This window comes from Stegodyphus dumicola, chromosome 9, assembly GCF_044657685.1.
Source record: "Stegodyphus dumicola isolate Sdum_Otavi_A_Nest chromosome 9, ASM4465768v1".
Classification (NCBI taxonomy): Eukaryota; Metazoa; Arthropoda; class Arachnida; order Araneae; family Eresidae; genus Stegodyphus; species Stegodyphus dumicola.
In genome coordinates this window covers 110,075,286-110,090,232 of record NC_140776.1, presented here as the reverse complement: position 1 = coordinate 110,090,232, position 14,947 = coordinate 110,075,286, and the positions used below count along the sequence as shown (strand labels likewise).

Sequence of the window (14,947 nt, the reverse complement as noted above, 5' to 3'; positions counted from 1 at the left end):
AGTTGCATGACAGCCCTTTAGCTTCTCATGCTGGTATTCGAAAAACTATACAACGCGTACGCGAGGCAGTCTATTTTCCTGAACTGCAAAAGTTAACAAGGGCGTATGTCCAGTCCTGCCCAACATGTCAAGCAGTTAATTATATTAATTTCCGCCCGGCCGAGTTTCTAAATAGTATTAAATCCGAATTTCCAAATGAAATAATTGGCATCGATTTATTGGGCCCTTTCCCAAAAAGTCAGTTAAATAAAAGTCGCTATCTCCTTGTTATGGTTGATCATTTTAGTAAGTGGACCGAAATTGTTCCCTTAAAACGAGCCTAAGCGAAATTAGTTACTGATTCTATTTTAAATAAATATATTTTAAAATACGGGGCGCCCCTAAAAGTTATATCGGATAATGGTCCTCAATTTGTTGGTAATATATTTGAAGACATGTGCCAAAAACTGGGCATATGTCATTTAAAAATGGTCCCTTATCGGCCGCAATCAAATATAGCGGAACGGGTCAATAGAAATATAGTGAAAATTATCCGTAGTTATGTTAAAAATTTTCATAAAAGCTGGGATAACTATGTCAATGAATTTGCTTTCGCTCTTAGGACCGCAAAACATGATACAACGGGCAAAACTCCTGCTGAGTTATTTTTAGGCAGAAAGATTATAACGCCGTTAGATAAATTATTTTATGTGCAACAAAGAGCCCCAGAATTTAAAATGGGTGATATAGAAAAATTAATTAAAGAAGCAAAAAAGAATACTGAAGTAGCACAGAGAAAACACAAGCTTTATTATGATTTGAAACGACGGGGAGTAAATTATAAAGTAGGGGATGAAGTGTTAAAAATTAAGCATTCACTTTCTTCAGCACCAGAAGATAAAACTGTCAAATTTTTTCCACGATTTGAAGGACCATATGTCATAGAAAAAATAACTCACGCTGTAGTGGTGTTAAAAGCCAGAAATGGTGAAACCTGCACCGCAAACGTTGATCAAATAAAACCCTACTATGATCGTAATAAAATGCAAATTTTCAAAGATCTTTTGCAGGATCCGGCACGGCAGACACAAGCTCCAGAGGTGGAACAACGTAAGCACAAGGACAAGCCATTAGGAGGCAGGAGCAATTGAAAAGAAAGTTTCCCCGTTGGAAAATTGAAGGTAACAAGAAAAAGAAGCCGTTCCACCGTCCAGAAAAGAGAGCTCACGAACACCCCTAGAATGAAGAAGAGAGAAGTAACACGAATGCAAAGAAAGCCAGGAGAAATAACGGCAACTATAACCCGGCTTCCAAACGGAAGATCGACTCATCGGACAGGACTCTCCGCAGCAAATGTCGCCGAACTGCGGAAGGGCCACCAGCGGCGGAGGAAAAGATACAAGGAAAATTTGAACGGCCAGCAACGAGGTCCAAGCAGGAACGAGCGAGAAGTATCCCGGTTCCGCCAACACCAGCTGCCATCAAACGGCCAAGACCACAGGCAGAGGCGAAAAAGAAGGTATTCAAGGGTGACCGAACTGGAGGAAAAAGAAAGCTTCTAGAGGAAGGCACTGAAGGGCGAGCCCGCCCAAGAAGGAGGATAAATCAAACCAGAATCTGCGCTACCTTCCAGGACTGGGCTCAGAAAAGAATGTCCGAATATCACAAAGATAAATAAAATTTTATGTTACTTTGCAAACTTAAGTTAATCTTTCATTCTTACTGCAAGTGGCAGATTTCAAGAAGTTTTACCTCATGTGAGGTCTACCTTTATCGCCAAAAAGGCGAGAAATGAGTTGTTACCGATTTTGGTATTATGTTTTTCAATTACTCGCGCGTAAAACTAAAGTTGATGTATAATAGGAATGTGTAAATACTTAAATATTGTAAAAGTTATTGTATAAATTTTATTTAAAACATTCTGGCAAGAAAGAAGTTTTAGTCTGAAAGACTTTTTGAAATGTAGTATTTCAATGTAGAAGAATTGGCACTTGCTTTGAAAAGAATACAAGTTAACAATGTACTACTAATGTATGTTTTAAAATGCGTAAAATTAACGGCATGTCAATATGACCTTATATACAATGTGAACTGTTATTTTAAATGTTAAGAAATAGTATGATATGGTAAAAGTGAAAGTAATGCAAAAAAAAAAAAAAAAAAAAAAAAAAAAAAAAAAAAAAAAAGTTTTTTATTCGTGTGACTGTAAAAAGACCAAATTATGGTGAATATGTGTTAAAGGTTGAATGAATATAGTTAGGCTCTCTGACGCTACACTTCAGAGTTAGCCACTTTCAGAATAGTACCTCAGGGTTTAGAGTTGAAGATAGGGTGTGTTACGAGGTCTTGTTATGTTGAATTTTAACACGTTAGTGTTTTGATTGTAGGCGGCAGTGTTGAACACGTATACATAAACACATTCGTGTTTAGTGTTTTCTTTTACAACACATGTCAGAGAGCACGGGGAGAGATAATTAAAATAAAGTCCTGAATGAAATAAGAATGTTAAGAGAAATATAAATATTCATGTTATTTGCCATTTCGTTGTGTAACATTTCATTAAACTAGTTTTCCTTCCAGATCTCTGGAAGGAACCAGATTTGAATAAAGCTCCTGTTTAGATGCAGTACAGATGAAAAATTGGTTGTCCATGGAGCTGATATTGTAAAAACAATTTTTTTTAAAATTTCTAGTTTCTAGTGAGAAATGTTTGTAAAAGATTGGCCTCGCGTTAGATTCTAGAGCTAAAAGTTTTCATCAAGGTCGTTTTAGACCTCAGTTTCAAACTAATTAACTCTGGCGGGAAGTATGTAAGGATCTTAAGTTTTACTAAAGTTTATTTTTATTTTAAATCTTTACTATCACTTCTTATTTTCTACTTCCGGCCAGAATTAAAAGCTTTAACTTATTTATGCAAATTTGTCTGGCGAACGCCAAGTACTTAAGTTGTGGCTTTTTGCCAAGCGAGAGAGAGGAAGGAGTTAGTCGAAGCAGGCCGCTTACCTTAGCAGTTTTACTCGGTTGCTGGTTGCCTTCCAGGCCAGAGGTTTAATCCTCGTGATAATTTTAAACGTATTGTAGGGTTAACAGTTCTCTGTACTACATACGGCTTCCTGTTAATATACGGCCAATCTTCCACGTAGGCGCTTGTTTATTATTCCAAAGTTAAGTTAGAGTTTAGTTAAATATTTTTATATTCTTTCGTTCAGACCACAAGTAGTTGGTCTTCGTATTCCGAAGTACGGAAATTATTGTAAAGAGTGAAAAATAAAGGGTTTCGTATACCCTTCCTGTGTATCTTGTCTACTTCCCACATTTATTGGACACAGCTTTAGTAAGCTCCCTGTTCCGAGTCAGGTCCTTGCAGGTTCCCAAAGAAAGTAAGGCGGAACATTGAACCTGATAATACATAAATTCGCTTAAAATTTAGAATAGGATTTCATCGAAACACTCTGCAGCAACGGTCTTAGAAAAAGAGAAACTACCTCTCGAAAGGCAATATAAATACTTATTTCCCTTTACAAATTTAGAGCTAATTTTTTAAGAATGAATTTCGTCTAACTTCACAGTTAACAGGCTACTCTTACATATTCTACAGTAATGTTTTTAGATATTTAACGTAAAATCTAGTATACATTTTCTTTATTACTCTGTCAGCATATTATATTCTTTTTCACATTAACAGCAATCCTGTCTAAAAACTAAAAGTACAAAAAATATAATTTTTAAAAATATCTTTTAGCTTTGAGATCTCATTTAAGAGAAATGGTATTTATGTTTAAAGAACTGGTAAAAGTCAGAAGAGAATGAAGAATTAAACTAAGAATAACTAACTTTAAGCTTAGCAAAACTGAAGTTAAACTAGAATAATATAAAGAAGAGAATGTAGCAAAGAAGAATGTCAATATAAAATTTGAGATTACTTAACAAATCATCTCCAGCTTGATAATGATTTACATTTTGTAGAACAGGTGTAAATATAAAGTTGAACTTATTATGTCAGCCGAAACTAAACTTAAAATATTGTAGTTCGCACATCATATTAGAGTAAACCCTTGAAAATTGAGTATTTACAAAGCACGATTTCGCGTATATGTGTTATTTTAATTGTACCCATTGAATTTCTAACGCAAGTGTGTCATTTATGCTCTGTTTAACGTTCACTAATCAACACTGAATGCTTGCTGATATGAGGTTTGGCAAGAAGTTATCAACAGTTTAAAGGATTTCCATCTATTGAGAATATAACGAAAGAAATCGTACAAATTGCAAAAGCAATTGGGCAAAAGATATTCAGATATTTAAGAAAGAGAAATTAAAAAATTATTTGAGTAATGACGATTGAGAAATAAAGAATGAAGAACTATATGATCTTATAACATTAGTGGACTATGAAAGCAGCGATAGTGAAGGAGAAGATAGGATGAATAAAATGAAGATAAAATGATTGGATTTGCAAGAAGTTACCTTTTAACTTCTTGTTAAACGAATTGTTAGAAAAGGCACAGGAACTGCCGGAGTTTGCAATGGAGAAAGAAGAGGTCATTCTATAAAAGGCATTAAAACACTCTGCGCTCCTTACCGCCAAATTTTAAAGAATTTTCTCAATCATTGTCCCAAGCAAAAATCACCAGCTTTTTATAACAAATATTTGTATCCCTTACTTATTAAGCAGCAGCAAAAATCCTTTCAATAAACAATTGTTTCGTTTTTCCCTTTCATTCATAATAATATTTAGGTTCGTTTAGATTCCGCATGCATCCTTAATTTGAATTATACCTAACGTAATTTTCTCATAGAAAGTCAACTTTGCTGAGCGCAGGTAAGCGCAGGACCCTTCCTAGGTCATTGGCTGCTCGCGTACTTTTCTAAGATTGCAGGCCCCAAATTAAAAAAAAAAAAAAAAATGTGCTCAGTGATTAATAAAATTTTTATTTCATATTCATTAAGTACTTACACTTAACAAACTGTATAAAAAGTAATTACATATGACAAGTACTTACAAAGAATTTAAATTATTTGGTCGTAGTATGACAAGAGTACAGCCGCCCGGGTACTTTTTCGCCTCCCGCGTACTTTTACGCGCTGCATCCCCTCTAAGAATGTCCCTGCGTAAGCGCAATGTATTAATGATGTAACCCCCGCGTTTGGTAAGAGTTTGTTGTATTAATAAAGAAAGATGAATGCATATAAAACTTACTTGACATCCAGCTTCTAAGTCTGCATAAAATCCTGGAGCTTTGAATGTTCTGCAATCGAAATTCGTGAATGGAATTTCACCATAAGTTGGATAATCTGCTCCTGGTTTGCCTGGAATATTTTGCTGTCCATATGGATCTGAGTAAATGTAATCATGATTCTCGGGAAGCTTGGGCTTTTTTCTCTGAGATAAAGCTTTCTTTAACGTTAACTTTGAACTCTTTAATGCTTGTGGCTTCTTATTAGTACCCTGATCCACTGCAACGGATATAGAAGAAGAATAGGATATTGGAAGAAAGGAAACATTTGACGCTTTTTTGTACTCTGGGAATACACGATCCAGTACGCTCTGTGTGTTCAGCTGGTGGTAATCTTCTGTTGCTTTTGTATATTGTTCATCATGATGATAAAACTCATCGTCATTGATATCCGCTGATGTAGTGCCAGCATTGTTCTTAAAGTCTGAAATATCTTCAAGGCTATTTCGAGCTTTATTTACAGATATTCGATGATCAGTACTTGCAGAACCTTCAGAAACTGGGTCATTATTTTTAGTGTAAGCTTCCTCGTCTGGTATTTGGACTAAATCCAATATTATTGCTTCATTGCCGACATTTTGAGGAGGGAACACTGGCAGGGTAGGAAGCTGTGTGGTGTAATTAATTTCAGGAGTGTGAATATTTGTTAAGAAGTTTCCCAGATCACTGATGCTATTCGATGATGACGGAGGTTGTTCTGTAGTCACTTGCGTTGGAGCTTTGAATACAAGGTACGTTTTCTTTTCAGGATCATTCGGAGCAGTGCTTTCGGGTGCATCTGTGTTTCGTATGTAAACAGGAGGGCTGTTGCCAGCAGTATTGCTGTTGCTACTACCGAGGTGTAAAACTGGAATTACTTCTGGAATCTCTGTTCTGATGCCATTGTTGTGCAGTGATTTTCTCGATGGTAACTGTGGCTTATTATGGTCGGGAATTCTTCGAGCGTTATTGTACGAGTTCAGATTCTCATTTTGATTTCTATTTCTTACATTTCTGTCCACTTGTGATCTGGTAATGAAGTTTGGTCGGAAAACTGGATTTTTTTCTCTGTTGTGGTCTTTATTATTCTTTTCGGTGGCTCCATTATTGGCGTAGATTGTATGTTGCCTCACGCTTTCTTCAATATTTTCCGTATTCAGATTATGATTCCTAAGTTCATGCTGTTTTCCACTTGTGGAGAACTGTGGGTTGAAAGCATTTGAGGCAAAATTCTGGGCGGTTGGATTAGCACCGGAAATTTTTGAATGGTCGTTCTGGATTTTTATCGATGCTAAGTTAGCAGATTCGTGCTGGTCGTGACTGAAAATAGCACGGGCATTTTCTGAGAACTGTTTATTTCGTCTGAAATGTTGTCCTTGAGTATTTTCAACTCTAAAGGATTGCTGCTGATTTCTCTCATTGTTTGGGTTATTTCGGAAGTTATTATTTCTTTGTTCGGGTGGTGTATTGTATGCAATATTAGAATTGGATTGTTGCCTATCAGCTGTTGACTTCTGTATGCGCGGTACAAATCCATATGTTAGTGGCGGATGATCGGTCTTCGAATGCCTGTTGTTGTTGTTCGCGTTACGTTGCTCATTCAAAAATGAAGAGTCATAGAACTGCTGTCTTGCTTCTCTCGGTCTCGCATTATTGTTCGAAGAATGTATTGTAGGTTGCTCTTTATGTTGAAAGTGTTCTCTGAATTGATTCTGAGGTGCTTGAAAATGATCATGACTGAACTGATTCTGAGAAGAAGCGTAAAGAAAAAGAGGGTGATGTTCAGTAAGTGCCACACTTAAATCATCCGCCTGATGCTCCGGGAAGAATCCGAAATGGGGATTAAATGGTTCACTTAACGTCTGAAAGAAAGATTAAATAAATGCAAGAAATATATTTGACAACCAAATGCTATTCTTTTAGTTATTAAATAAATTTCACTTATAATACAGTAGATGCCGTTTAATATGATCACGGTTAATGATATCATTCGGATATTGTTATCAAATTGCCGAAGTATCCCCTTTCTTATGCAAAACACGGAAACTACGTAGCTTATTGCCATTAGCAACTCGGTTAATGTGATCAAAATATTATAGAATACATTTTTTAGATTTAAGTAAAATCTCCAGATAGGTTTAAAATGCATTGTAAAAATTGCTGTCTTCCACTAGTGAATTGCTGTCTTCCATTAGTAATGAATTCAAGTGACATAAAAATGTCGCCAAGTAAGGAACTAAGTTGCCAAACAATTTGGTTTCATTTATAGTCAACTATTTAAAACTAGCCCCCCCTTAAGTGCCCTTAGTGTGACATAAACTTTTAATAACTCTATCGGCTTTGAGAGAAACCCATATATGTCCCTCTTTTTTAGGAGCAAAAAAATCTGCATTTTTTTTTTTTTTTTTTTTACTTGAAAACATCTACGCCAACCAAAGATTGCTGTTTCGTCTAATTTTAAATTTTACATCGATAGGTTTCCTTGCAATGAGGGATGCCCACCGAGTATAAAGATTAATGGTACAGCATCGGTCAAATAATTTACAGAAACTTTATGAACAATTCATAAACAAACTTTTGCAATTTCCTCATTAAAATACTGTCAAAGTGACTGTCTATATATTTCCAGTTATATTTATATTAAATTAAATTCCATTGCTATTTTGAAAGCTATTTTTTCTCATCGTTTAACTTTATCATTCGGCCAATATTTACTATTAAATAATGAAGAATCTGTTTGTTTGTATGCATGTTTTTGTATTCCTTACATTGCGAAAATACCGCAGTACCTAGAGCCACCCAGTTTTGAAGACACGCGATCCTCAACTTGAATCCCTCAAACCCGTCTTTTGAATTTGTTTTTGCTTTATTTCATCTTTTGCGCTAATTTAATGAACTTTGGATTAAAAAACTCAGCACCTTGAAAGCGAGAAGTGACGATACTGTTCGAAATAAAACATTTCTTTTCCTCCGGGGCCCCAGACTATTACCATTCGGAAATAAATAAAATAATTTTCATTCAGTTTTAATCGACAAACGCCGTTTTTTAAAAGCGCTGCATTGTCACTGCCGGAAATAAAATACTTTTACCTTTCACGCGCCAGCAAATTATCTATTTCATAGCTTAAGAAACTGAACTTTCGAATTTAATCTGTTTGCTATTGAGTAAAAAGCCAAATGATTTTAACGTAATAAACGCAGTTCTAAGGAATATTTCTTTTCCTCTTTAACCTGATCGATTTAATTAAAAATGCATTTAAATGAGATGTCTAATTAGAAGTATCCAATGTTTTTATGAAATGACACTAATTGGACTCATTAAAACAGTATTTATTTAAAAAAATTTTATAACAATTTTAGGCGGCAAATTCAAAAAAAAAAAAAAAAACTTACACATTAAAAAAATTATTAAAACTATTGCGGAAAAGTACAAAAAAGAAGCACACTGAGGCAAAACACACTGTGCGAAAGCGCGTCGGATGCGAAAAGCTATTAAATGGTTTGATTTTTGTAATTCTTAAATGTTATCTGCCTCGTTAATAGAATTTTACTTACCAGCAATTCTTGATTTTCACAGGAAGTTATCAGTGCAATACCTGTAAATAAAGTGTCTTCAGTATCTGCTGTATTTTAAAGAAATCACAAATTGAAAATACAATAACAATGATTTTCACAAGATTTCTTTTTATTTTACATCGCTGAGTTTTATGATTAAATTTCAAAAAACATAAATATCTTACTTTTGCCGAGTGGTTTATTGCTCAGTTTTTAATCAAAAGTTCCTTAATTTCGCACAAAATATGTGTAAGATTAATTAACCACGTGTTAATTAACCAGTTATTACGATGATTTTGATCTTTAAACTCCTCTTCCTGTATTCCTTAGGAGATAGCAAATTAGCTTTATTTAATTAAGACACAATAACACGCCGAACAAATACTAATTCAGAAGTCAAACAACAAAAATCAGCGTTCTATTTTCAAATTTTCACAGGACTAATCCTGTGAAAACATAATGCTGATTTTAGTTGTTTGACTTCTGAATTAGCTTTATTTAAGTTGAAGGCATTAATAAGGCATTTAAATTTTTCATCTCATTATAAATATATAACAAGAAAATTCACTAGAACCTAAAATAGCTAAAAAGTCCCGCCCCTCCCAATGGTCAGACCAAATATCGTTCTGTCCATTTTATTGATTTTCTGATAATTCTATGTCCGTCAATAAAAGTATATAGCACATCTAAAGGACCAAAATTTGACAAAAATGCTATTTAAATTTATAATTAGAAAATGTAAAACCTTTTTTTAGCAATTCGAATTAATTAACGAAAAATATCATAGACAATAATAATAACAATGAATAAAAACATACTTTGTTAGAAATTCAATGCAACCGGAGGGGGATTATAAATAGTACAGTAATAAAACTTAAATTTTGCAATTTTATACAATATTGATATGAGACAATTTTGCATGATAAATCAGTATAATGTAGATCTTATAATACTTACTATTTATTTATAAATTGATACTTAAATTGTATTATAATTGATTTCTTCCTTTTCTTTTTCATTATTCTATTTTATTATAATAGATTTCTTCCTATTCTATTTTCTACTTCGATGTGTAACTTTTTTTCTTTTTTTACCTCATACACACTGTTTTCTGGCAATTCTAGCGCTTCAGCTTCATATTTCTCAAATTCATTTCAAGCAGACTGCACAAAATCTATTAAAGTTTCAAATAACGATGATACTAAATCTAATTGTGCCATAGAATTCTGAGAACTTGACTTATTTGATTAATCTTTGTAAAATAGTATCTCACACAACTGTATTTAGTGCATTTTCAATCTTTAGTAATTTTTTTATAAAGAACTTTAGCTTCATTTCTAGTGGAAGGAATTTTCTCTTGATCATCTGCCAAATAACTCAAAGATTTTAGAACCGAAGCATAGTTTTCACACAATGCCTTAGTAAAATTTGCATCAACCCACCATCGTGTATATGAACGATATTTTAAAGTCGGTTTTTGTTTACTTTCTTTAAATTTTTCAATAATAATCTGCCATTGGTATGTTAAATTAGAAAAAAATTATATAATTCTTGTAGTAAAGAAAAAAAATACAACATCAGTACAAGATTCTGCAACATTTATAGTAACCAAATTCAAAGAATGAACAGAATATGGTACGGAAGCTGCAGTAGGATTAATATTTTTAATTCTTGCTCAAATACCTGAATATTCCCTGCCCAAATTGGAGACATTATCGTAACTTAGGCCCCTGCAGTTTTGTATGTCAAGACCTAAATCTTCCAAAACTTGTTGTATAATATTAGTTAAATGTTCCGCATTGTGACCAAAAATTTGTATAAATTTTATGAACCTTTGGCATCTATCTCTTAATTGCGACATTCACGACTTTTTCACCCATTAATTTAACAAATTCATTTACAATTGTAGATGATAAATAACTCACATTGTCAGCGTTTTGATTACCAGAATTTTCGATATGCTTCGCAAGAAATGGGTCAAATTGGGCTATCAATTTGAGGCAAGTCAAAAAGTTTCCATTATGAGATGAGCCGAATGTTTCATTTTCTCCAAAAAATGTTGCACCTCTTGATGATAAGAATTTAACTGTTTCAACAACTCTTCGTAATACTGACCGCCAGTAATGCACTTTACCCTGATATTGCTTGATTAGTGTAGAATCAATTCTTTCTTCAGTTTTAAATCTTTGAGTAAACTTTAAAATAGATTACCTGTGCATAAAAAGAATTTTCATGCTCTGTTAGCCGAATGACAACATGCTTACAATCATTGAAGCCAGATGTTGAAAGGCTAGTTGTTGTATTTCCAAATAATTTGCAAATCCAGCAAAATATTTTATTTTCTGACGCTGATGACACCAGCCATTCTCTTACCAAATTTTTTTTTTGGCCAAGTTCTTAAGTCTTTTTAATTTCCTTTTTTTTTTTTTTTTTTTTTTTTGGCTCCCAAACATGTAAGACCGCTCCATTTATTTTATTGTAACTTTAATACAGTGTAAATAAGAACCTAGTCAAAATAAATAAATCTCAATAAATTATCCAATAAAAAATAAAACTCTTATGCGTACAACATGCAATACCACGCGCAAGAAAAATAACAAACTGTTAAGATACCGGTTGCAATCATCACTATGCGTTATTATTCGATATTTGGGAAGGGATCCAGGTAGATTTTCACAGTATTTCAAATGAAATTAATTAATCAAAAGAATATTTGACATTTTGTAAGAATTTTGAGAAAATACAATTTATAAATGATTATTGTGATTTCTCAGTGTTGTGAGAATCCAACAGAATCCACTGAACACGATGCAACTGAATTTTTCGCAGTTGCGATTAACCCTTTGCGGCGCAGTGTGTCCAGTCTGGACAAACCTAAAAATTTCCTTCTGTACGCACAGAAAAATTGAATGAAAAAGGATTTATAGGTTACTATAGGTTACTCTGAACCTTCTTTATTTATAGTAGATGGCAGCTCAACACAAACCAGTCCATATGTTTTAGCCATGTTTAGTTTTTTAAGACCCTCATTTTTCAAAGAAATCTTCCAGATTTTTTTAGGGTATAAAAGGAATTGTTTGAAAAGAAATTTCTATGCTATTTTTCGGCTGTATGCTAATCTCCTTATTCTATATTAGTTTTAAATCTTTACCTTGAAATCTTGCCTAAAATCAAACGGCGAACCCTAGGTGTGCCCAGACCGGGCTCACCGATAATCTAGGACAACAGAGAGTCTGTATTCTTTGTTTTTCCGCATCTCATCGGTCAGTTCATTGACAATAATTCTCGTTTCAGCACTCTTTTCGAAGCTCTATTAAATCAATTTGCCACTTTGGGCACAACCACAAACGATAAGTGCTATTTTCACAAAATTTTACTTGTGTACTCCTCTAGGCCTAATTAGACTGCCTACCGTTTTTAAAAAAATCAAAACTCCGACTTTAAAAGGTAGCGTGCCGGAAGAGTTAAGATGACCTAGGTAACAATCATATCGCTGCAATTTGTGAACTATTCACACCTTTCCGAAATCAGTTATCTGATTGTTAACTTTGCCATCTAACTGCTAAAAATTCATATCCTTGCTGACATTAGGATGGAATTCAGCTAAATTTTCGCAATTACGATGGCTCAATTAAGCCAATCAGAAACCAGTGTTTTTGTAAACATATCGCATTTTGCGATATGTAAAAAAACAACCTTTTGATTAGCCAAATTTATCCATCGTAACTGCAGAAATTTAGCTGAATTCCGCCCTAGAAAGCCATGGATTTATGAAATATAGAATTTTTTTGTTCATACGCTAGATTAATGAAGAAGCTAACACAAAACTGACGGATTTTACACTGTACTGATATTTTGTTTAAAAAAAAGTTTATTAAAGAAGGAAACATAAAACAAACTTTCTATTCGATTTAGGCCACCCCGTCTGATGGGAGGCCCACGGCAACTGCTCCGTATGCCTCTGTCTTAGTCACGCTTTGTCTGTACCTGAATATTCAGTCAACTATATTTGTAAATCACTACTCAAGAAGCTGTAAGCATTTCAAAATGGTTCTCTTAGAATTTTAATGGATATCTTACACTATTTACGACCAGGACGAACAACTTTTCCCCAGAGAGGATTTATATATTTAGCAGCCGATCAAAGATCTTCCTTTTCACAATTTTCTGGCCAAATGAACATCCACTGATAACCAATTAAGAATCTGTATGCAATGAAACATTACAACTCTTAAGAATTGCAACCTAAGTAGGACTATTCTACCTCTTTGATTAAGAAAAATGGCTAACTATCCAGCGTCACTGCAGGAGTTTTCCAGTTATTTGTAAGCAAATTTAATTTTTGGTCATATTTTTGCAATTTTCAGGTTTATAGGACAATTAATTTTTTCTGTTACATATGGTAAAAAAAATATTTTAGAGTTTTTTTAGAAGAATAATATTTTGATTTTTTTTTTCTTATTCCTATTTTGGCGTGTTTTGATCGGCATTCGGGTTTTTCAATGGTTTGCCCGTCATTCAAGATTTAAAATTTTTCTTGGAATCAGATCGTGTCCGGGTATATCTATCTCATATTTGAAAAAAAAAATCAAATTAGTATGAATCAACTTAATTTGAAGAGATTTCTGAAGAACTTTTCTCCCATCGCAATAGCATTTCATGAGCTGACAGAGAGCAAGCAAAAGTTCGTGTGGACAAAAGAACCTGAGGATGCATTTAACAAACTGAAGAAAGCTTTAAATTCTGAGACAATCCTGACGTATCCTCAGCTTGACAAATCCTTTATTCTTGATAGGGATACAAGCAATAAGCATATCGGTGTTTTTTCGTCCCAAGAAATAAACGTTATAGAATGTGTCGTAGCATATTGGTGCAAATGTCTATCTAAACCGGAGAGGAATTATAGTGTCACTAGTAAGGAGGTACTAGCCGTAGTTAAAACCATAGAACATTTCCACCGTTGCCTCTGGGACAGGAAATTCCTGCTCCATGCAGATCACACACCATTGACCTAACTGTTAAATTTCAAGAATACCGAGGTCCAAGTAGCCGAATCTTCGAAACAGAGATTCCAGGAGTATGACATTATCATCCGTCATCAGAAACGATTTTCACAAGGAAACGCCGAAGCCCTGTCTTAAAGGCCCTGCCCAGAAAGCTGCAGGTATTGTTCCATGTCAAAGTACAGTCCGATCCGGTCAATGCAGGCAGCAGGTGACAGTATATCCGTACACCCAGCGGATTGCATAGACTAATCTGGTGCCTTCAAGGTCCCACAACTATCTAAAGCAACACTCCGAAATCAAGACATATCATGGCCATACAAACGCAAAGTATAAAGCTGCATGCGTTGCATTGAGTACATAAAATTGTCTACACAATTATTTCAATTAGTCGGTTAATGCAGTCCCACGTCAAGTTACAAGTTCAGTATCATCTGACTCAGTTTTCTCTGACACTGATGTATCAATTATGTATTCTCATGTAGATAACAGAGATTGTGAAGCAAACTCATATGGACTTTGAATATTTTTTCGAAATCATCATGATCACTAACTTGCATTACCATAAACTAAGAAAAATTTTACTTCTTTCATAAGAAACGTATCTAAGAATATATAAATATCTAATTTTCATAATAAACATCAACTTTTAGAATCCTTTGATTTAAATTGCCCATGGAGGGACAAGGAAGACAGGAAAGACCAGTTACAAGATGATGACATTAAACCCATAATTGTTTTAATGGAGTATTCAAGTAGGAAACCTACCTGGCAGGACATTTCGATCTATTGCTCTACAACAAAACAATACTGGGCTCTTTGGAACTCACTTCATATTTAAACAGCGTCTTGTGCCGGAAGTTCAAATCGGATGATAGGAAGCCATTCCGATGGCAGCTGATACTTCGAAGATTATCAATCTCAGACGTCCTTAAAGAACCACACAACAGTCCAACAGGAGGTAGCTTCGAAATAATAAAAATTTCGCAGAGACTTCAAGAACACTTCTACTAGAAGAATGCAAGGGTGACGTACAAAACTGATGCCAAATTTACGTTGATTGTGCGTGTCGGAAAAGACCGAACAAACGCAGCCGAAGGAAACTGCAACGTTACAATGTCAGAGCGCCTTTTGAACGCATAGTGTTTTGTATTCTGAGTCACGAAGTGCTGATGGCAATGAATACATCCTCGT

The 14,947-nt window shown here is 34.3% G+C and overlaps 1 protein-coding gene across 2 annotated transcripts in view; it reads right to left on the bottom strand.

Moving 5' to 3' along the window:
* LOC118179412 (uncharacterized) overlaps positions 1–14,947 on the bottom strand; it is a 52,222-nt gene that overhangs the window by 3,917 nt on the left and 33,358 nt on the right. For both annotated transcript variants that reach the window (XM_085823897.1, XM_035348581.2), the window contains exons 3-4: positions 8,751–8,791; positions 5,180–7,057 (exon numbers count right to left, since the gene is read on the bottom strand). In XM_085823897.1, the coding sequence (XP_085680023.1) occupies positions 5,180–7,057; positions 8,751–8,791 (1,919 nt within the window). The remainder of the gene's footprint in view (positions 1–5,179; positions 7,058–8,750; positions 8,792–14,947) is intronic.